The 23930-nt window shown below is 41.7% G+C and overlaps 1 protein-coding gene across 2 annotated transcripts in view; it reads right to left on the reverse strand.

The window, feature by feature from the left end:
* The window catches only part of b4galnt4a (beta-1,4-N-acetyl-galactosaminyl transferase 4a), a 151125-nt gene that overhangs the window by 122598 nt on the left and 4597 nt on the right, over window positions 1–23930 (reverse strand). The window contains exon 3 of one of the 2 annotated variants that reach the window (XM_034141108.1): window positions 19350–19638. In XM_034141108.1, the coding sequence (XP_033996999.1) occupies window positions 19350–19491 (142 nt within the window). In that variant the 5' untranslated portion in view covers window positions 19492–19638. Of the gene's footprint in view, window positions 1–19349; window positions 20882–23930 lie in introns of those variants that run through there. The other variant, XM_034141107.1, reaches the window with a different exon arrangement.

A 23930-nucleotide genomic window follows, 5' to 3' on the forward strand; every position in this document is an offset into this window, starting at 1 on the left:
AGATAGGGATGTCACCAATGTCACCAAACTGACAGTTTATTTGTATTCTTTAATGCAATGTAAGAAGGAGGATCCTTTATACGGATCTATCTATTTCAGATTTATCAGATCAGATTCAGTTTTATCATAGGGGACCAAAAAAAAGTACTTCAGAGGTTGTTATCAGCCGGGTTCAAAAAGGTTTTATGAAAGTTATGCGAGTCCCTTTCGGGAGGCGAGAGCAACAAAGGATGAGTGAAACTTTCCTGGGGTTTTGGACAGATTGTCAGACAACTAAGGTTTGCATCCAAATTCTCTAGAGGTGAAATATTACATCAAGGCAGAGTGCTCACTGTCACTCCAATCCCTTTGTTGTCAACAACAGAGAGGGACAGGAAAAGACTGCTCCAGCTTCCCAGAGCTTTTCAACATTCAGGGAGAGTGGCAGGTTAAAGAGGCTCAGCTCTGATTGTTAATCGGCCACAGGCGGGTCCCAGTCCAGGCCCTAATCGGCTATAAAACATTTCAAGTGTGAAACGAGACTCCCTGTGACACTACTGCTAAAGTGTTGTGTCCCTTATGCTACCAGGGTTCCTATCGCTTAGGGGAAGTTAGATTTTAAAGACTGTTTTAATGCCACTGAGGGAAATTTACAATCAACTCACTATAACCAAAACGGCAAAAAGTTATTATTCTGAGTTTGAAACACTTATACAAAATTGGTTAAATAGTCTATTTGTATTCAATTTTAAAAACACACCTCGGTGCATCGACTGCAACAAAATAAGAGTTGTTGGTTTCATTACCCCAATATATGGGACGTTAAAGTGAGAGACGTTGGGTACATTTCAGATTCAGATTTTTAAATTGCAATGACGATTTCAAAAATCTTTTGTTCCAATATATTTGCATTTAAGACTTTTGAAAGATTGATCTAAGATATTGATATACCAATTAAGGCCTTATTTGGATTTATAAACTCCTTGCAGGACATTTCCCAGATTTTTCCATGAGTTCGACTTGAACCCTCGTACTAGGCAGTGGTGAACGCATATGGGTTATCAGCTCTAACCAGCGAGCTATCTGGCAGCCAGGTTCATTACCTTTTAAGGATCAGAACAACCCTCGGTCTACATCCTCACTCATTCTACTTTTCCTTTTACTGTTATCTGTCAACTCTAATATGAAACACTCAACATGTCTTTAGAGCTCAGGAAACACACTTCACTTAATGGTTGTTGATTGTCATCTTGGGCAACGTACGCAATCACTACCTGAAGTATCATCATGTGAGGCTGAAGGAAAAGTCAACGCAGAATGCAATGTACAGTTCAAACCGGCGTGTTTCCTTTGACAAGTGGAGTTCAGGAGTTTAGAAGTGGTACTAAGTGAACCTTTCACCGCGATGATTGACTCCCTGCTCTCTATTCTAGTTTGGCCTTGTAGCTCCAGGGCTGAGAAACATATTTCCTAAAACAGAGAGCAACAGCAGGGGGTCTCTGCCTTTCTGTTCATTCTTCAGTACTGGCGTTGTCAGACAAAAAGAACTCCTACGCTGTATTCACTAAAGCATTAAGGTAGGTGTTAAGAGCAACTTTTGGAGGGATAAGTCGAATCATATAGTATCTGTCTCTACCTGCCTATGCATCCTCTTAGGCATTACCTTTTTGATTTCTCAATGTCGGTGCTTAACCATGATTTATAGTATTTCAAATATGATTGTTTGAGAGTGAGTCATGCAGATCTTAGGGTTATTCGTTGTACATGTTAAAGGCAGAATGAGTAGGATCTGTTGGTAGCAGTTTGTAAAAATGCAAAGTTGGCCCCTCCTCTCAGCTTAAAGAGGGTTACGGTGGGCGTTCAGCTATTTTTGAAAATGTTCTCCATAATGTCTGTAAGGTTCCTCTTGAATGCATGCTTACCATCTGTACCAGGTGGCTACATGTTTTATAGAGGTTGAAACCCACAAATACAGGCAGAGTTTTGCAGATTCAGACACCACTGCACACTTCTAGTGGGTCACAAGTGATGATTGAGAAGGATCATTTAGGATAAGTGTGTTTTCTTTTTCGAAAAATCCTTCTTATTCTGCCTTAAAACTTCACCTTTTTTCAGAATATATTTTCCATCCATTTGAATTCCTTTAGGATAATTTGAGTGGCTTATTATTTGTCCGATTAACCCTTGTTTTACATTTTGAATTATGAGTGGAACCTTTAAATCTCAGTGGGGAGAGGTTGTGTTCGGCTCTGACCTGAATAAAGCACTAACGTTGCTGAGGGCTGCAGGCTACTCTGAGCTAACAGGATGAAGTTGTGATGCCAGAGTCCCAGAGATGCTCAGTCAAGTACAAACAAACTACATAGTTGTGGGATGGTGGACAGGGAGCGGAGTAATGATAGCCATTTTTAGCTTGACTTTTAAACTAATGTCCACTTCATTCATCTTCTGAGTGGGAGCAGGGGCTGTGACTGCTAAGTGTGGGTATGAGAATACAGTTTTATGTGTATACATGCAGTTCCGAGTGTGTGTTCGAGTCTCTGTCCATTGGGATGTGGTGTCAAACTCAGCTGACTCACATGTAGCTGTGAGTCAACCTGCTGACAGCAAAATGCTGCGATGGAAAACGGATATAGGCTACGCTTCAGGTCGTTTCACTGTCCTTTATATAATGGTTTGAGCACACACACTGCATCTATATGACACTTCAGTTCATTTCTGAACACTGTATCCAGCACATCTTTCTTGTGTGTTCAGCAGTTTCAGGTTTTCGCACTGATGTTTTTCACATCCCCTTCCTGTGTCTGACAACATTAACAGTGAAATAAAAAGCTCCTCCGTGGCAGAGAAACAATTGTATTCTCATTGAAAGGCAACAAACCCTCTGTGCGATGTGGCTTAACAGGTCCGTAGGTTTTTTAAATATGCACAGTCCACATTAAGCCCTTTTGAAAATGAATTTCTCATGGCAGCTGGTGTCTGATGATATTCTCTTGCCTCAATTTGTCATGTCTCCGCTACAGCTCCTCCACCTATTTTCTTCGCAGCTGGAATCCAGGGGGCAAATCTAAATGCTTCCAGTCAGGTTCCCCACGGCTTAAATAGGAGGCATGCAAGCAAAATTCACGAGTGTGTGTGTGTGTGTGTGTGTGTGTGTGTGTGTGTGTGTGTGTGTGTGTGTGTGTGTGTGTGTGTGTGTGTGTGTGTGTGTGTGCTCACGAACCCCACAGGTGCGGAGTCCCACAACCCCGGAAGGAATAGAATCTAGGCAGCAAAATAGGATTCCCTTGTAGCATATCAATGAGCACAGAGTGCTTGAAAGAGGGGAACGGAGGGCATGTGTGTGCCTGTGTGTGTCTGTGTATGTGTGTGTGCGTGTGTGCTTTTGTGAGTACCAGCAGGGATAACATCCAACCCAGGGGGGAGGCAGCCTGCAGCAGTGCACAGGTGCCACATTCTAGACACATCACACACAGGCAGTATTCTCAGTGTAGCACAGGCACGGATAGGTGGTGGTGGTAATGGGGGCGGGGGTAAGAGTGACAGAGAGAGCAAGAGCTTGTCTTGGCACATTGAAATGATGGAAGGACACCACCTGCAGAAAGGCCAAACCTCACTTTAAATCAGCTGAGTGGGAAACACACATTTTGGTAAACAGAAAGAGACGAACAGACTATGTTGTTAAGCTCACTAGATAAATGCTCAAGAAAGAAAACAACTCTTTATGTTCCATTGTTAAACCATTAAATATATCAATCATCCATTTTCAAGTCTTGGCACTGTCAACGTCCTTAACTAGTGTTGATTGTTTTAATATAAAGCATTAATTAGAAGGAAGTGGCATGTTGCCAAATACTGTGTATATATTCATGTAGTCTTTGCAGTGAAGAAAGAGCCCATACTGAAGGACTTTAAGCTACACAAGCCCCCAAATCCTTAGCAAACCTCCTGTGTGACATCACACCTCTGCGGTTTATTTATGAAACAAGATGTGACAAAGCTCAAGAGAACGTTGAAGGTGGGTACATTTCAGCTGGCCCGTTTGGTCCCTAGTGAAAGCAGCATTACCCGACTGATAAACTGATACTCAGTCTTGGCACTACATTGGATCGGTGAGGTTTTGTGGTATTGTTGTTTATCCCACAAATGTAATGTCACAGTTCCAAGGTCTCATAATAATGTACTGTATGTAAACATAAACTGAACTGGACTACTGGGCTAAGTTGACCTTTTAGTATGATCTGTCATGGCATCCATGTCAAATATATTGTCAGGCTTCTTCACAGGGATAATTATTCTTAGAATCTTATGTCCGTTTCAAAATACAGTACCCTAACTCGTTAAACGTAAAATGATCACACCATTACACCATGACATGGCACACAAAAAAAAGATCTCCTTGCCCTTCTTCCTCACAGAGGAATAGTTAATCGCACATAATACAACGAACATTGCTTTACACTACACTAGAATCAAGAGGCTTTCTACAGTATGATTGCATTTAAACAGAAAGGCTAAAAGACACTTCAAGGCGGCATTGAAAGTCCATACTGCGCAATGCATCCAGGTAAACACAGCTCTGATAAACACTTCTATTTGAAGTTCCATTAGCTTAACCTAGATGAGGCTTTCACCTGCACATTGAATGTGTATCGCAATCTGATGGAGGTAATAAGCAGAATCCACTTCAGCCTGTGACAACTCCATTTTAACAGGCAGAACTAAGGCTTAACGGCGAGGACCTTTTTGTTGATTAGATGATTTTTCTATTCGAAGCACCAGCAAGCATTAAGGGCACTCAAAGAAGAAAAATAATAATTTAGGCCCCTCACATCCACACCCTGTTTGTGCGAGTATGAGTGTGCATTTTGTCCTACAAATGTGTGGGCTGAAAGCAGATTAGTAGGAATTGACAAAAGAATCTGCTTTTCTACAGTTCTAAGCAAAAACGAGAGTAAGATAGAGGTGCAGACAAGGTCTACTCTGTGTTATCAGACCGCAACGACCTTGTTTGCAGAACCATATCACTTTTTCCATCACTAACTTCAGCTTTTAAAGTTGCTAGGTAGCAAACACTCTTGTAAACAAAAGATAATCGTTTTTTATACTTAATTTATCCTCACGTGCACACACACAAAAACAGGACTATGAAGCTGCAAAACTGCAGAATTTGATAGAATCTCCATGGTATGCTGGGAAATCAGTTTGAAAAAGTAACATTTATCGCAGCTGTCACTGACTTTATTGTTGCTCTTTTAACCCACAGCACACAGTCAGCAGTACTTTTAACAACAAAAAAAGCAGTTTCTGCATTTGTGAGAAGCTGATAGAACATTTAACATCAACTTGGCAAGTAGAATTAAGAGATATGTAGTGGCTAATTAAGTTGGCACTTTGGATCATGAAAAATAAGTGAGTTACACGGCACGCTTTGTCTTCTCAGTGATTAGGTGAGATTCTATCCAATTAAAAACAACAGACACGTTTTGAGAAAGCGGCGATGGCGACCGGTTATCGCAAATGTTGCTGCAAAGTGGTTAATTTGAAAAAGATGGAGTGACAGCTAACATGGAATTCTGCAGTCCAGTGAAAACTTGTGAAAAAAACAAGCCTATAATGACAGTATTATGGCTTAAACATTTTCATATGACGCTTAACATCTTCTTCATCTGTGTCAGCAGACATAGTGAAACTTATAAAACATGTTAGTAGACCACCTTTAGATGAACGTAGCTTTAGCATGACTTGGCACAAGTATATAAATGCCTTTGATTCCGTTTTATTCATTGTCAGTATTTACATTTCTTTCTTCTGTTGATCTGTTTCCTGTTGTTTTAAAGGTCCCATGTCATGCTTTTCTGGTTATTACCCATCCCCTTGTGTGTTATGAAGGTTTTTATGCATGTAAACGGTCTGCAGAGTCAAAACCCCCTCAAAGTACACCCTGTAGCGAGTAAAACTCTAACACAGAAAAGACCTGTCTATGCTGCCCCAGAACGCCTCATTGGAAATTTCTCTTTTTCCATTTGTTTCTTCGCATGACGTCATGCGGTTCCCGGAAACAAAATGGACCAATCCGCGGAGCTCCTCACACACCAGGATCCCTTGGCGTCACTATCAAACGCAGTGGGGGGACCTTTAGCGTACATTTTCAACTAACAGGGAGTCCCATTGACTTGCATAGAGCTCCCTGGTTGGTAATAGACGAGTTGGGATCGCGGAGAAATGCTCTCCGCAGACCCATTCTCACAGCATTATAAACCTTTTTCTTACTCATTATCAAGCCACACTTATTGTTTTTACTTCGGCTGTGAGTGTTTGTGTGTGCGCTCAGGATGAGTTTCACGCTGTCTCGCTGTATCGCCGACCCGGAAACCACACCAGTAAGCCAGCTCACTGAGCAGCGAGCCTCGCAACGTCCCGACCAATCAGAGCACACTGGGCTCACAGGGAGGGGGGGGCAGGAGCTCCAACAAGCCGTTTAGGACAGAGAGTGAATACCTGGTGAATACACATACTATACAGAGAGGCGGTATGAGAAACCAATGTGAGTTTGGAAAATTGCACAGTATAAATCTATTCTAGTAGACCTCAACAATGGAATTATGATCAGTAGAAATGGCCATGACATGGGACCTTTAAGTGTACTTTTAATGTCATACAATGTGTTTTTATTCAGGTATTATATTGTTGTTTAATGTACATTTGATGCATGATTTTGAGAAAGCGTACTGCATTTTTATTAGAGAGAAGAGCCAAAGAACAAGCCTTTTTATTGCACTAGCCGACTGCATTATTTTTCATGCACGACACGATAAAACTTGAACTCTGGGTCAGTATGAGTAGCGTGCTCCTACTAACAAAAACACACACACATAAAACTGTAATACGCTGGGTCCATCTCTCCATCTCAGTTCCTCCCTATGTGAGGAACAGTATAAATGAGCATACATATATTCACAGTTCTACCCTTCTGCTTGCTAAACCTACTTTAAATGCAGCACATTAAGAATACTGCTCTATCCTCCAGCGCTCAATACATATACAAGTCCTTGGCTGTTTTCACTCTATTTTTTATGCTTTGAAACACAATCTAATGGTCAGAAAAAAGAACAATTATGCCCGGCGGCTCATTGCCAGTCCTCCTATCCACCCCAGTGATGTAAAAAACGCTCCATCACTTCCACCGGCAGGGCGGGTAGCAGCAGCCTGTTTGACAGAGATAATAGAGTTGAATCGTCTTGCTTTGCTGAGGAAGGTGAATCTCCATGTCAAATGCAGCCAGATGAAAAGCTTGCATTTGTCCCACATCTCATTTATAGATGTAGAAATTGATGTAGGGAAAAAAAACATCATTTTATGAAGCGAAAAGGAGGCTGAGAAGCAAGGTATAACACAACAAGGAAGAGCAACCAAGCAGGAGAGAAATGGAAGATAAGAGGGTGGGAGAGGAGGTGGAGGAAAATGTGGTGGCATTATATGCACAATGCACTCTGTCAGACAAGCTTTTAAGAATGTCTTCTCTGTGCCATCATGTAAATGAATCCATGTAGCGATTTGCTATGATATGTGAATCTAAAACTAAAGACATCAACAATAGCTACAGGTAGCGCGCATCTTGCCCTGCTGTGCTTGGATAATATATACTATTTTCAGACCATTCTCATCATACATTTGTTTCCCTTTCCTGTCCCCTGTTAAATGAAGGCAGGAGTTTCCTTCTTTTACTATTGTCATTGTTTGCTGCTTTTTATTGCTGCTGTTGTGGCACACCAAAAGCTTCAGACTGAATAATACATCCGACCAAAAAGCCAATAAGCCAGCCAGACGATTTTGGTGATTGACACCACTTTTTAACCGTTAGAGCCAATAGAATCGAGGGGAAGTTCCTAAATCCATCTAAACATTACCATTGGTGAAGAGAGTGATGCGCAGCCAGCAAGCCCAAAACCGGAAGCTCTCATACACTCTCGTAGCTCTCATAGCAGCTATATATGAAAACTCCGGTTATTGACATAAATGTTATGATGGATATCAGTAATCATTTCAAAGTGACAGAGAGATTGGATTAACCTTCAGCAGCGTTTCTATGTGTTTTAATGCCATTGAACACAACTTTTGTTCAGAAAACAGCAAAGGTAAGACGTATTTGCCGTTTTCGCTCCGTAAAGTGAAGTTGTGTGTTGTCTTTGGGTTAGGGGTTTTGCCTTCGCTGCCACGTGTTTTGGTCGCACAGTGATGATACTTATATCATTGGAATCTGTGGAATCTCAGCTTTCATATGATATATAGTTTGTGCAGATCCGATGAGGTATAACATATTTCTACCGTGCGTTATGTGCTAAGTGTGTTAGCACTCTTTCGCTTAGTGCTAATTCAGAGGCTCGGCGTTAGACTTGTGTTTTGTTTTGGTAAAAATGGTTCATATCGTCAGGTAGCTGAGTTTCTTCCCGTTAAGTGGGTATGACAGATTCATAGTTTGTTAAGTGTTAAGAAGCCCTCAGACGCCGTTTCTTGCAAGATGTTGCAGGCTTAACAGGTTAAGATTTCGTAGAACTCGTTTTATAAGGACCTATTGAAAGTAGTGATGTTGTGCAGAGGAAGTTCAGCATTACATTATTAGGACAAACAAGGCGAAAACTATAGGGAAAAGTTGTTCTCTAAACTGTTAAATAACTTGAGATCAGCACCACTCTTTGTCCAGGAGAGACAAGGCTACACGATGCCCTTGGCAGCAGCCATTATCATGTACAATTGGGAATACTGCATTATATACTGTACTTGAGTCAAAGCCAACAGAGGCAAAGAGATGGAGTGCTGAGATTTAAAACTGATAAGTGATTTTCTCTTTGGTGATTTAATGGAAAAGATATGAGCTGGCCCAAAGCCAGCCAGGTAATTGGTAGAGGTTGAACTTGAAGGTGAGAGAAGTGGCCTTTCCAGGACGTCCTGCCAAGGTGGAAAAAATCTTATAGGGTGGGAAGTTAAAGACTCCCTGGGAGCTTTTCATTATGCCAACGTCTTTCCTCGCTCCTGTGCTCCAGAAGCCTCCTCTTTCTTTGTGCCTTGAGGTGCATTGAAGGGATTGGAAGATGGATGCGAGGTAAGTACAATTATAAGTACCCTCTGAGGTGGTTGAAGTGCCCAGAGCCCAACAAAATTCAAAAAGTATGCGGTAGTTTGTCATTTAAATCTCAGTTTCCCTGCACCATAAGAAACCATTCCTACTCCTAAACTGCCTTTATTACAGTCACAGATTAAACACAGATTACATGGTGTGCAGCTGTAAATGCATAAAGCAATAATGTAGCCTTAAACAAAAAGGGAGAATAGATTTAAAGTTTACTGTGACGGATTCTGTTTCAAGAAAGTTCCAAAGTACTAAATTCACTTATTTATTTTTCATATACTGCCAAATTGAATTAAACCCTAAAAGAACATTTTAACATCTATGGTATGCCAAAGAAAATTAATGGGCCAGAATATACAAAACATTTGCTACATTTCTTTAACCATCAGCCACGGGTTGAAAAAGTCTAACTTTTTCTAAAGACAGCTTTCTTTTTATTTGCCTGCAACTTCTCTCCACAGTAATTGCAATGAACAAACTAAGCTCTTGTCAATATAATATTGTCAGTAAAAAAAGCTGATAAACAAGCATTGAACATTGACATAGAACAGATGTATCAGTGTTATTGAAACTATAAGAAGGATAAACTAGAACTTGAGTATGAGACGGTGAATACTGAACCAGGGTGCTTAATTAAAGTGAATTATTTAATGAATGGAGGGATGTTGAAATTCAGTGCACGCTGTCAGGGCAACTCTCAAAAGCATGTATGCACAGTTGTACAAACACAGCTCCAGAGTCAACTAGAACATTACTTTAAATATCTTTCCTCGTGACTGGCCACAATTTTAAAAAAGGGAACCGTGTTTCAAAGAGAGTTATAATGCGCTCCTTCACAAAGCTGCTGTCATCGTAATAAGGGCGGCGAGTGGGACTTTGAGATGCAAAACAAAAGAATGACAAAGTGGCGGCCTTGTCCTTCTTCCCTTCTGCCGCCTCTTTCAATACTCATACATCATGAAGAAAATTAAGATAGAGAGATTTAAAGGATAACTTGGATTATGGATAAGGTGGAACAAGAGAATATAGAATGTAATATGGGATTTAAAATACAAATATATACAGTATATCATACAGCTCAACTAAGCAGAATGCAAAAAACGCTACTAGAGTTTCACAGTGCTGTCAGCGGGGGAGAGCCGTCAGACCGGCTGTGGAGCTGTGGGGAGTCTTATCACCCTCACTATCACACACTTGCTATTTGTATCCTTTAGTATATATAGCCACATATAAAGCGCAGGTTACAGTTTTATCTATATGGCCTCCAGACATGATAGTAATAGAACTTCAAGTGAAGAAAACATTCCCACTCACTGTTTAACTTTATCTAGCTAGCGTTTATAAATGGAGATGAATTCCTATCCCTCCAGATCTGTGCCACAAATGTGTAAATATTCATAAGCGAGTTTGAAAAGTCAAAGTGTGCATGATAGTGCTTTCAGAAGAAAACAAGGGGTGAAAGTGGATACGAGTGAAAACTACGAAGAGAGATGCACACAGGGACCTGCATGCTACGGTTAATTTACTCTCTTATTTCAAGTGTTTCCATTTTTTTGGACTTTTCAATAGAGCTGCAGTAAAAGATTCCCCAAAGCTGCTTACAATGCAGCCAACATCCCTGTCGCTTCTGTCTCTGAGGTTTATCCGTCCCTCTGCTGTGATTCCTTCCTCCGTCTTTGTTCAGAGGCAGCACAGCCTCGAGGAGAGGTGACCTTTTCCATTAAACCACCGCTACAGAAAGCTCATTCTGAGCAGCAGGGAGTGCGCAGACACACACTCTTTGATGATTGATTGAAATCCTGTAAAGTCTGGATCACTTACAGTAAGGCAACACCAGAGCTGATACAGCCAAGCACTGCATAGAAACCCTATGAAAGAAAATCCTCCTGCAGAGGTGGGGAGTAAAGAGCGGAACCGAGCCCGAGCGCAGGGGAAATTGACAAATCCCATCATGGACCAGGATCATGATCGTCTACAGTCGATACTCCCACCTGACATCTTTCTCTGATGGCGCTCCCTATTTTTCTCTTTCATGGTTTCCCATTTCTCAAAACTCACCACCAAGTCACTCGTTCTTATTCACACTCCCCCTCCTCGGCGTCTCCCAGTAGTGTCCTAGTAAATTGTCCAACTTGTGTGGGTTTTTATCTCTCTGAGGAAAATTGGCCTTAATTAAATATTGATGGCATTGTTAAGTAGTGTAATTGCTACATTATTAGACACCCCCGCTGTATTAAGATGGAGGCATCTGAATAGCTTTCCAGAGTGAAGCTCATCTGACGGCTACACGTTGAACAAGGAACCATGGTTCCAGGTAGCAACAGATTACAGCCAATGTACACAGTGAGGGTCTAATTTGAGCCACATCCTCTCCATCCCGCTGCATGTCCCACCTGTTGTATGAGAAGAGTATCCTTCTTCCCCCCCCCCCCCCTTCCCTTATCCCAAAATGCTCTCCATTCACAGAGAGAGTGCCAGCAGGCAGACAGTGCCATCATTCAGCAGCTTCCTCTTCTGCTTGGCTAAACACCGGGGCTAAAGTGCAGACGCAGCGAGTTCAGGGACGCAATAACATGCTCAGTAAAGAAAAAAACAACATTACACATTCATATTTCTCTTTTACACTAAATATCTTTTTTACACTTGCTAATTCACACACACACGCACATCTCCTGCGGCAAAGCCATGGCAGCGGGCCAGAAATCTCATCTGCATGGGGCAGAGCAGGTACCTTGATGGTGGCTTGTTAGGCAAGCCAACACAAATTTCATTAACCTCGGGGTTAACACACTCTGGACTTTCAGCGTTTATCCAACAGTTTTGCTCACCTTCCAACCCAGCCTACTTTCATCCGTCAGTCCTAAATCCACATTTGTTAACCTTACGTGCAACTCCACAATTAACACTTGAGGGTCAACGGTGGGTATGTGAATGTAACACATCTTGAGTGTGGATCATTTTAGCGCGGCCATAAATTATATCCAGTAGCACTTTGCATCTGCTTGAGCCTTACCAAGTAAATGGAACATTCTTAAATTAATGAAAGGGAGGACAAGTGTGTAATTGATTGAGATTAACACTTGTATGGTATTCGGGTCTGTGGGACCCGTTTTCATTATTTAGCTAAAGAAAAATGATATGACAAATAATTTTTTAAAACTCACACTCAATGGCCTTGGCTCACTTTCTGTGAAGAACATATATCAGAACACATTTTCAATGACCACCCACTGTACCCCCCCCAGAGTTCCCGTTAGCCGGTAATTACCGGACTATGACCGGTAAAATATGCTGAAGACCGGCAAATCTAAATCTCTCCGGTCAAAATGTCCGGTCAAAATAATTTCCCCTTAGCGCAATACCGCATCAGGTGCGCCACTTATGTGACAGACAAGAATAGTATGTGACAGACAAAAGAGTATGTGACAGACAAGAGTAGTCAATTCTAATGGAGAAAGAGATGTCCTGTATTGGTTGATTGTGCCGTGCGTTGATCTGTTGGTAATGCCTCGGGGTTCCGGTGGGCATGTAAACAAATGCATAATGCTGCGCTATACTTTGTGGCCTCACCCGGTTGCAGAGCGACGCTTATAGTTTAGGTCTCTTTTAATAAGCAGGTAGTCATATCATTAGCTAGAACTAGCTAGATCTGATCGATATGGAGATAAACGCGAGTAAAGTCTAATCTGACGGGAGCAAGAGATCAGCTGCTGCTGACGAGTCGACACGCAGCTCTGCATGATCACCTGCAGCGATGAGCGGAACAAAACACACACTTCAGGTTAGAATATCACACATAGCTATTTTAATTACCTCTCAAACTACCTAAACTAGTTATAGATACGTTTAGTTTTACTGTCGGGTCACTCATTACTGGATCCGCGAGCTGCATGATACTGGCGGGCTGTCAGGAGAGGGAGAGAGCGCTCTGTTTATTATTCCCGTGTTATTATAAATTACTGTACACGTTTGAATAGTTAATTAATCTACTATAATTAGTTTGTTTAATATCGAATCATATCAATTTGTTTTAAAGCTCAATAAATAACAAAGAAGACCTTTGACCGGCACTTTTCAAATGTTGTCCGGAAGATTTAAACTTTAACGGACATGTTGACCGGCAAATAATTATTCTAACGGGAACTTAGACCCCCCCCCCCCCCTACACATTTACATTACATACAGGGTGTTTGGGTCCTGTGCACCTGTCTGGGCCCCGTGTGTGTGTGTGTGTGTGTGTGTGTGTGTGTGTGTGTGTGTGTGTGTGAGAGACTTTTGTGTTTCTGCCCCTGCCATTCCCGCACAAGGTTGCAACATTGTTGATAAATGTAAGCACCAACTCCTTTCTGCTCTCACATTCCCGCATTATGTTTTGCGGGAACCAATCTTTATTTTTTTCACTCTATCCCAGCTACAAATTTGGGGGAAGACACAATAAATAAAGCTTTGCCAGTTTGGGTCCTTATCACAGCTGATCAAGATGGCCAAACGATTCTCTGCTCAGAGGGCCTTGCAAATGATTCTGGAAGAGAGAGAACCATTTGATGATGATGTAGAGGAAGAGGAAGAGGCTTCAGAATGTGAGGATCACATTTCTGAGAATTCTGAGTCTGACAGTGACTTTGAAGAAGAGGATGAGATTGAGCATTAGCTAGTTACTAAAAAAAGACGAGCCACAGGACCCGCCGGTCAGCGGGCAAAAAAACGAGTAGCACTTTAATTCCTTAATGTGATCTAACAAATGTAAAAGGACAAATATTAACCACATATGCTGTTTATATTGCTTGTAATTGGGATGAAGTAAACATCTGTTGAGTATTTTATTTAGTTTGATTGTGTTGAATTGAAGCCCAAAAAGGCAGCGGGTCCACCAGACCCACGAACACTGGCTGAGTAACAAATATATGAACACCATACAACAATGAGACAATTTTTTTGAAATTTTGTAAAAACGAGAATAGGCAAATGCTAAAATGTGACATTCTGTACAGGGAAGAATAAGCAAACGCATATGTGCTTAAAAACAGCACAAGGTATTATTTCCCCCTCCTAATCCTTCTGTTGTCTCCACCTCCGGCAGACAGTTCCCAGGCACATTGAGGATGCAGCGTGAGTTGTTATGGGGACACCATTCATCCTCGCAGTGGAATCACCCAGAGAGAGATTTAGTGGGTTGGTCAGATAAGCTGTGGGGTAGATTCATGGTTGAGCTTCTGACAGTCCCCATCCCAGATCCCCAGACACAAGCTAACAATGAACTGACTGCCACATGCTTTTATGACACGGCTCTTTAAATAAAATGCCAAGGATAAAGCCACTCAAATTAAATGACAGTTTCATATATAAAATACAGTTTCCCATATTGGTTTTATTGATTATTCACCATTTCTTAAGGATAGTGAAGCCATACAGCCTGACTATACTGTAAGATTCCAGCTTTCAATTGTTTAATCATGGCACTAGAAATATCTACGTTTCTGCAGCAATAACTTCCATCTGAAGGTCAAAATAATTCTGTAAAGCCAGCATAACAGTATGGCTCTAAAGAATATAAATCACCACATTAGAAGAGATACAATTTAATAATTCACCCTTTTAGGAATGTCTCTGCATTTTCAACTGATTAGAAGGGCTCTTCCATCCACGAGGATATAAAGGGCCAAGCATCCCTAAATGGAAGCAATCTTTAAAAGCCGCACCTCCCAGCTGGGTTCACACGTGTCCCCAATTTAAAATGCCCAAACTACTTTGTTGATGTGGACTTACACCCTGCACCCACGCTGGGCTCAGTGTTTCTGTAAAAGCTGCTAAATTCAACTGTCAGAAACACACCTGCTTCTTACTAAGCATGCAGTGTTTATATGATGTTGCTCTGTTCTTCCTTCTTCCATTAACAAATGTTCCATCTCCTCAAAAGGTGGAAGTGCGCACCAAGCAGCTGCATTATTCACAAATATGAAAAGGTAATTGAGGATATTTATTGTTACATGAATAAATAATAAAAATGAAAAGATGCCGTAGTAAAAATGCTGGCAGAGTGGTTCTGGCCGAGGTAAAGCTGACCAACCGTGAGAACCACAAGAGCTAAAATTAGGTAAAGTGACATCGGAGGGCATGGTTACCATGACAGCAAGCCAGCCTGAGGGTGTTGTTGCTGAGATACAACAACAAGCCAAATCCAAGTTGATACTGAACTGCAACAATATCTAAGTATGCTGTAAGAGTGAATATTACTACTAAGAGATACTAGTAAAATGACCCCGCATCAACAAGTGGTGGGCTTTATTTTTTTTAAGCTCTCGCTGGATATTCAGCACATTCAAGCTCCCTCAAACATTGAATTCATCGGCCACGACAAAAACAATCTCCAACCCATCCCACCAGCACAGCACGTTCCTCTCCCATATGTTGTCTCCATGGGCAACCAAGCAGCCAATCTGCCACGGCCCCTGAGACTTCCCCTTCCGACTTCCGCCTTATCCTTTCAGAGCGCTGATGAATTGAAGTGTATGCTCGGATTATGTGCCATTTTACCAATATATAAGCAACATATTTGTGTTTGTGCAAGGGTGGTTGAGTTTATGCATATGTGTGTTCCTCCACACATGTGTAATCATAGCTAATCAATAGAGGCCTGTATGCAGCAGCCTCCTCCTCCTCCTCCTCCTCAGTGGACCTGTTGATGCTGGGAAACAGGGGGGCTGTTGTACAACTGGGTGGCCGCATAAATGTGGCACTCATCTAATATGCACCGCAGCACTGCCTGCCAACACACTTCCTCATTGAAATTCTGATTAAATAAGGCTAGTCTGGCCAGTGTGCAATCTGAAAACTATTTAATTATACCTTTTTTGCTTCCTCTGGTTTAAACAGCTACCTTGGCTTTTAAGTTAAGATAAATGAATGCCCCAACAGACAGCCTCACATTCAGAAAGGTCTCATTGGTGGGTGTTGTATATTGTGCCGTTATATTTGAATGGCGTATTCATAAACAAGACAGGCATATTACATGTGATAGATTCTTACACAAAGTAAATCAAGAATGTTTTGTTGTTTATACATTGCCTACCATACAGTTTCCTTTTTGAGCGGAGAGGATTCGTAAAGTAGGAAATAAAAGTAACAAATAAATACAATTCCTCACTTCTTGCGCTTCTGTTCAGGTGTGCCATTATCTCCCTGATATTGGATCCCTCTTTCTCTCTATAAAATCACGAAAAGGTGAGTGCACGGCCTATCACCATTCAATCACCGGTCTATCACACAGCTCCATCCTGTAGTGAATAATTTAGTGACAGAAAATGATGGACCATTTCAATACGTCTGCGGCTGGCTTAGTGCTCTGAGTGATGGCGATTCTTAATCAAAATGACCCTGATGACATTTCTGTGTAATTGATTTCTTTGCCAACCAACCGCAGTGTTATATTAATGACCACATATGACTTCTGAGTAATGATGTGTCCGTCAACCTATTCAAATAAGTATGTAGGCCGGTGTTAATCACACAGTTTCCAGACTATACAAAGGTAGGGTTAGCAATGTCATTGCTCATTTAAATGGAAAAAACCCTCTAAAACCCAGGATGTCAATCACTAGCGAGGCAAAAACAAACATTTATATTCAAAGCTTGGTCAATGCGATCAGCAGCTGCTTCCATGTCACTGCTGCACCCAGATCCTTGTCAGCCAGTCCAAAGAGTTCATCCAGGGACTTTCTTTCACCAATCCATGATTAGATTGCCATATATTTGTGTCTCTAACAGGTCACACACACACAATGACATTGATAGATATTGTAAAACAGAGTGCAGTTACAGCTTGTGCATGTAATGAGCCAAAAAAGGTAGCAATCCCCTGATAAGAGGTAAAGACAAAGGCAGCCAACGTGTGTAAACAAAGCTAGTTTCAAAGCATCCACACAAGCCATTGCAAATGTTTTACGAAGTAGAAAATATATTCAACGCGTTTGTTAGATTCTTAGAAGACACACAATGAGTTTTGAAAGAATGTTGAATGTATAACAAAAACTGTTTGCCAATAAGACTCTGCAGGGTACAATGAAGAAGGCCTCTTCTCCAAGTCTCAGGCCTCCTCTCATTATGTTTACCCAGTCAACCAACACATGAGCACACAGAAGTGCGTAGACTGAAGTTTGAAACATTTGACAGACGGTGTATATAATCGTCTGTTGTAAACTTTCCTCGACACTTCTCAAATCATTATTCACAATTAGTTAGATGCAGCCTCGATGGGGCACTTTATGCCAAAGTGTTTATATTTCTCATAAGTCTGTTGGTCAAGTGCCAATAAGACATTAGCTCGAGGATGAAGTACTAGCAGAAATCTGTCTGATACGTGTGCCCGCTCAAGGAGATGATTTGGCTGACATAAATCAAATTTTCTCCAATATAGAGACAAGCAGAGTGGAAATTTGACAAATTGTCATTTCATATTCAAATAAGGCAGGACTCAGGCCAAAAATGAAATTACATTATTCCTACCTGCCCCACCTCAGTGCTAAGAATCAATGAAGGTTTTTGTGTGAAGAGAATACCGCCAGACTGATATGAATATTTACACACTTCATAGAGCCCCATTTTCAGTAATGGCTACATCTCACTTAGAAACCCTTGGTGCGAGAGGGGGACATGTTATTCATAAGAGGTTAAGTGAGTTGACCTGCTCAGATGCCTGCTAAATGGAAGACAGTCAATTAGACACACAGACCAGCAAAGTACAGCATAACAGCTTCCTTCCTAGGCAGACGGCCACAGCAGACTGGTCACAAGGGCGGACTATTAGTGGAATCTTTAAAATGAGGAACACAGTGATATCGAAAATATAATTGTCCAAAGGTCTCTGATTTCAGGGAAGGAAGAAGTCGTCATGCTCGTAGGCAAGTAACCGCAAAATTAGCAGGCAATAGCGAAATTGAAACAAAAGGACAAAGGCTAAAAAGTGCATCATTATAAGATATCTGCCTAAAAAGGAAGACTGAGAGGGACCATTCATTATATCAACTTCAGAGTCTGTATGTGTGATCTACAATATCATAACCACCCGTATAATATGGTCGCCGAAGGGGACAATTAGATACACTTCATGAATGTTAATGGTAATTTGCAGTAATACTGGTTGGTTTACATTTTTTGCCTAAATCCTGACAAACTCACAACTACTGTTACCAAATGCAACAGGACAGCGTTGCAGTCTTCAGCCAACAGTATGGTTTGGGACTCAACATAAAAAAATAACTAAATCTAGTCTGTTGCTTGGAAAAGTGCATCGTGTGTGTGTGTGTGAATGTGCGGTGTTCACTCTTCAAGGACATCATCAGATATCACTTTACACAGACAGCTGCAGGAGAAAGACTACACCACCATCCCATGTTGAATATGTAGTAGGTGATGGTACATCATCCAGCACCTATAACAGTATTCCTTTCATTTATAGTGGCTATTCCTGTCTGATACTCTGCATCAACCATGCTGTGCACAGTGACTGATCAAAATCAATCATTGGCAATAAGAAGCATTGCAGCAGCAGGTGGAAATCTGCCTCCCCTGTACTGCCCAACCCCGGATATTTTCCCAAGTCTGACTGGCATGCCTGTGACCTCTGAAGCCACCTTTATGAACAGCCCTTTGATTATTAATGTTGAAGGCGGGGGTCTGGCTTTCGACCTGGCCCGACACCGCGGTGCTCTTTACAGCCTGCATGGAGAAGGAAACTATTGTTAATTTCTGAGACACGCTGACTCTGTGCTACTTCTTCTGAGCGTATCCTCTCACATTACCCAGGGGAGAACAATCAGCATGAGTCAGTAGGGTACTTGTTCCAGGGACATATGTCATAAATCCATGCACCTAAGAAATAATTGAATTGTTTATATTTCCCTCGTTAGTTTTGGCATATCACAACTTTGATTTGTATACATTACATGTTATTATGTGGTCATATGGAATGGAATTGTCATGCTGTAAAGCATTATTATCTTAAAAGATGAAACCTTAATATTAATAATATCCTGCAGGAGCAAACTCTTCTCAGTGTTGACTTTATAGTCACTACATTAGACGTGTTCATAAAGGGGCTAATAAATGTTATTTTAAATATCTTCAAAGGCTGTTCGGCTACTTCATACCCATCCAGGTATAGAACAAAAGTTGTTTTACAAAGCCTGAAATTGTGTTAGATGAAATTAATAGATCATGTTTTGTTTTTTTAAATAAAGCCTACCTTTTCCATAGTTGAAGTGGAGTTTGATGGTCTTGCCCTGGTTGATGTGCAGGTAGGTGAACCACACGGCGGAGGTGAGCAGCACCAGCAGCAGCAGGAGCTTGAACTGCTTCCGGATCTTCTTCACGGGGAAGCGCAGCATCCTGGCTCAAACATCCTCCGGTAGCCGCCCGGTAGATAGTCAAAACGGTCTGCAAAGTCGGTGCGCTGTGTTTTTGTTTCTGGGTGTCCGAGTCTCTTCTGACTGTCTACCTCTCCCGGTCACAGCGACGGCATCCCAGCAGGCACGCTGCGAGTAAACAGGGAGTGTTAACTACAGCCTTGAAGCGCGTCTCATTCCCCCGGATCCACAGGGTGACATCAGCGCCAAATGTGTCGTATCCTCAGATCTGGGTCCAAACACCTCTGTGGCAGTCATTGCTTATGAATGCAACCCGGTTTCCCCCCTTTCCCTATGAATAGCGTGGCTTGTAAGCAGGCTTCCCTGCTGGAGTTTCCAGGAGGCAGCAGGGAAAAGGCTGCGGATCAAAAGCAGCTAAATTCAGTTGAGTGTGGCCGAGTGAACAAAATAAGCAGTCCGGTGATAATCTACACAAATCCCCAGAAGCTCAAGCCTTTGCTGACACCGCGACGCTGATTATTTTATCGGCTACTCAGGGATCATCCCCGGCCATGGGTTTAGCGCGAAGAAGCAAAGAGCAAGAGGAATATACTTTCCATGTGGAGGGGTGATCGGATAGAGCATCTCCACAGAGCTGATACACTTCCTCGCAGAACGACTTATACGGGTTGTTTGTCCAAAAGATTAAATACAATTAAAACGGCCTTCAGTGAAACGTGTCGCCGGTGTAACCTCTGGAGGAATGATCGGTGTGAAGCTAACCTGATAAGGAAAAGGTGTCAATCAAAACACACATCACAGCCTTCTGCGCTCCATCTATTGTTAAACACAGCTGAAACTGAGACTCTGGCTTCTGATCGGGGGGCAGTGGATTCAGATGGAGCGCGTTTTTATTTAAGTCCCGAGAGAGGAGGGGCGATCAGCTGTCATCCCCATACTCGGGTTGGTTTGAAGCCCCGCGATGAGTAAATAATAAACTGACGTAGATTAAAATCTGTGAATCCTCCATGGCGGTGAAACAGGCGAGTTTTTTGACCGAAATACTCAGATGTGATTGTCCGATGTACGATCCAGGGAGCAGATGCCCATGTGCTCCAGTGTCTCACGGCAGGTGCGTTTACACAAAATCTCCCAAAGTAGCCGCTTTGTCCGAGTCCACCGAGCGTGCATGAAAGATCCAAAGCAAATAACCGCGTCCGGATTAAACTAATAAACACTGATATGTGTCGCTAGCGGCGATGCACTGCCTTGTGTTGTTATTCTGTCATGAGCTTTTTTCCTTTTAAAACGCCGCAATAGCATCGTCCAACCCGCTTGTCACCGCGCGCAGGGAGAACAAACAGCTGAGCTCCAGGAAGAGTCTCGCGGACAAACCAGCAACACGCAGTGATGTAACCAGGACAGAACATGGTTTTTGTTTTGCTACAAAGAAACGCGTAAGGGTATCTCCTTTCAGTGCACAGCTCAGTAGTACGCCCATCAATTGAGCATCTTAACGGTGCGGAGCAACCTAACCTGGGCGGATGAAGAATGACAAATCCAGCGTCCAATTAAAACGCTGTAAAAGGTTCAGAGGAGGCGGGATGACAACGCTTGCCCTCACCGTTGCTTGGTAGTACTGGTGTGATCCATCATCCAATAGCCGAAGCCTGAAACTTGTTAAGCTCTCCCATTGTCCCCATCATTTAAGTATACTAATTCGATAAACAATGATTATTCGTTTTTCAGGCAATGGAAATGCAATGACACTAAAGTAATAGGATATGGAGAAATACTCGCTTTGTGTCAGGATTCAGGCACCCATCTAAACACTTAGGCACACTTATTAAAATAATTGTTATTAAAACAATCATTCCTCATAGTAGATGAGGAAATATCATGTTGATATTTGTATTTGTTTGGGGAAAAAAATTAAATAGATTCCTTTAACTAAACCGAACGGATTGCCAGTTTTTTCATTGTAGTGTCAAAGATATTTAAAATCGCTTTTGAAACAATTAATTTAGTCTGATATTTAAAGAAAATGTTAAGATTATTCTTTAAATGTATCATTTCTATTTGGCTTGAATAAGATTCCTTATAGTGGCTTACACAGCTCGTTACAAAGGAATTGCACATAATGTAGCCTGCATACTGTGTGATGACACCCTGCAGACGCACCATGCGCACTTGGCTGCCACCGTCTGGTCAATGATAAAAGACCAATGATTACTGTACATGAAGGCAACAAGAGTCTTTAGTCTTCATTACAAATAAGCAAAGTGGATTGTGTTCTATTTTTTTGAGAGGAAATTCTCGGGTAGAGAAATGTTGTAACTTCACATTTATCAACATTTACTTTTTCAAGATTTACAATACTATGTAGTCTAGTCATGTTAATGTACTTTTTAGTAACAGATTGATTAAATTGGCCTTTTTAACATTTGGACATGTCACAGCAGGAAAACAACAGGTGGAACTAATCTTTAATGATAGCTTCCCACCAGTACCCAGACACTGACATTGTTCATGTTATTAATTATACGTGTGAATTTTTTTTATTGAAAACCCACATTTTGGAAGTACTACCCACAATAAAGTGCATACAAGAAATGTTAGAGCTGCTCAAAGCCGTACTAAAGAAACATCTAAATTAATTATGGATGTGATGACACAATTACAGTTTGAAAAACACTATTGCTGTCTCTAAGTTTAAGTCACAGTATGAATAATGTTTGACAGTGTAAGTATTGTATCATCCGTTAGTATAAAATGGTTAAATATATTGATATATTTTTGAATTAGTGAACAAAAAATGTATGCGATACGATTAGTGTATACTGTATAGTTAGTGGGTGGTATGGAGAATAGGTATATTGAGAACAATAAAATATATACATTGTTCCACATTCGTGACAAGTGACATCAGATTTAACAAGAGATTGAGAAAGATTTCAACCATGTTCCGTCTACACAGACCTACGCAGTCCTGAGTGAGAAGAGGCAGATTAAGTATACCTTTGGGGTTGAGCTATGTGTGTTGGCTTTAATATAAAACGCAAGAACAGATTTTTTTTTAAAACATGATGTGTGAATGTAGAGTATCATTTGCTATAGGTTGACATGCATCAAACATGTGGTTTATCCCCAGTTAAATACAGGTCCAATCATCCCGCTAAAGCTATATAAGCTATTGATGCCATTGTGAATCCAGATGAAGGATCAAAGGACATGAAACCTGGATTTACAAGAATATGACCTCAATTTAGTTTGTCCCAGCTGTGCCTTCCCCATCGGTCAGACCACAAACCATAATCCTACGTCTCTGTGGATTAATAATGTAATCTTCAGAGCAAACACTACGCGTAAATGAAATGCTTAGGTATTCATCTGGGCCGTATTGAAATGAGTGCTTTGTAAACGACCTCAGCCAAACATCATTTTACGCTGAAACAAAAACTTCACAGCCTTCACCTTGCAGGGGCTGTTGCAGGGAAGACTGAAGGTATGTCATCACTCACGCCGGGTTTGAAAGTCATCAAATAGTTTCATGCATCGTTCTTTTTTCCTTCTCTTTTATGGTTGCAGGACATCTTCATTTGATGGCCTGATTCTTTTCCTTTTTATGTTTGGTCTTATGACTTGTAAGACTGAAGTCACAAAGAAGTTGTTTACTCAGTGAGTGCTCCAAGGGCAAATAAGCATCCAATGCACCTAAGGGACCTGCACACTTTTAACTCACATTAAAGCTAAAGTGCATATGGTCCAATGTATTGGTGAGATGCACAGGGAAGAATAAACTTGCTGGGATAATATTATCTGAATTTGTTTTATAGTCACCGTCTTTTTCCCGGTTGAAATTTACTTTGTGCTGTTTTCCCCTGTCTGTCTCCTCGGTCTTTCATGCCTTCAGTCACATTTGGCACCCATAGGAACAACCTGTGGGGGATGTTCATGCTTGAATGACCCCAGGAGGCAGTGTGCAGTGGGACGATATGGACAGAGGTGGGGACTGATAAAAGGGAAGGGGCGCTGCTGTGCTCTGGGGTCTTACAGAGACCGAGCCCTCAGGGAGGAGTCAGTGCCCGGCTCGCCGTGACAGGTGTCAAAGTGTGGCTGAAGTCATGATACCACTGAGCGCAGCCGAAGGGAAAGGCATCGCTCGGGACTCGGTATGCAGAGAGCATCATCTCAGAGTGTGATGGTGTTTGAATTTTGAACAGAGAAGATGTTATGCAGACAAGCAACAGAGGAGAGACTGACCTCAAATTGAGGCTGCCGCAGATTTGATAAGCACGTCATCTGATCTTGCAGCTTTTTAAGATTTCTCTCCTTTTACTAATCCAACATCTGCCTCGTCTGTCTATGTCTATATCTCTTGGCTGTCTGTATTTCCTTCAGCCTTCTTTAGTCTCTTTTCAAAGCATCATTCCTCAGACTGCTCCAACCTTCCCTTTTCCCAGGGAGCAGCAGCTCACAGA

Source organism: Trematomus bernacchii, unplaced genomic scaffold, assembly GCF_902827165.1.
Source record: "Trematomus bernacchii unplaced genomic scaffold, fTreBer1.1, whole genome shotgun sequence".
NCBI classification, from domain to species: Eukaryota; Metazoa; Chordata; class Actinopteri; order Perciformes; family Nototheniidae; genus Trematomus; species Trematomus bernacchii.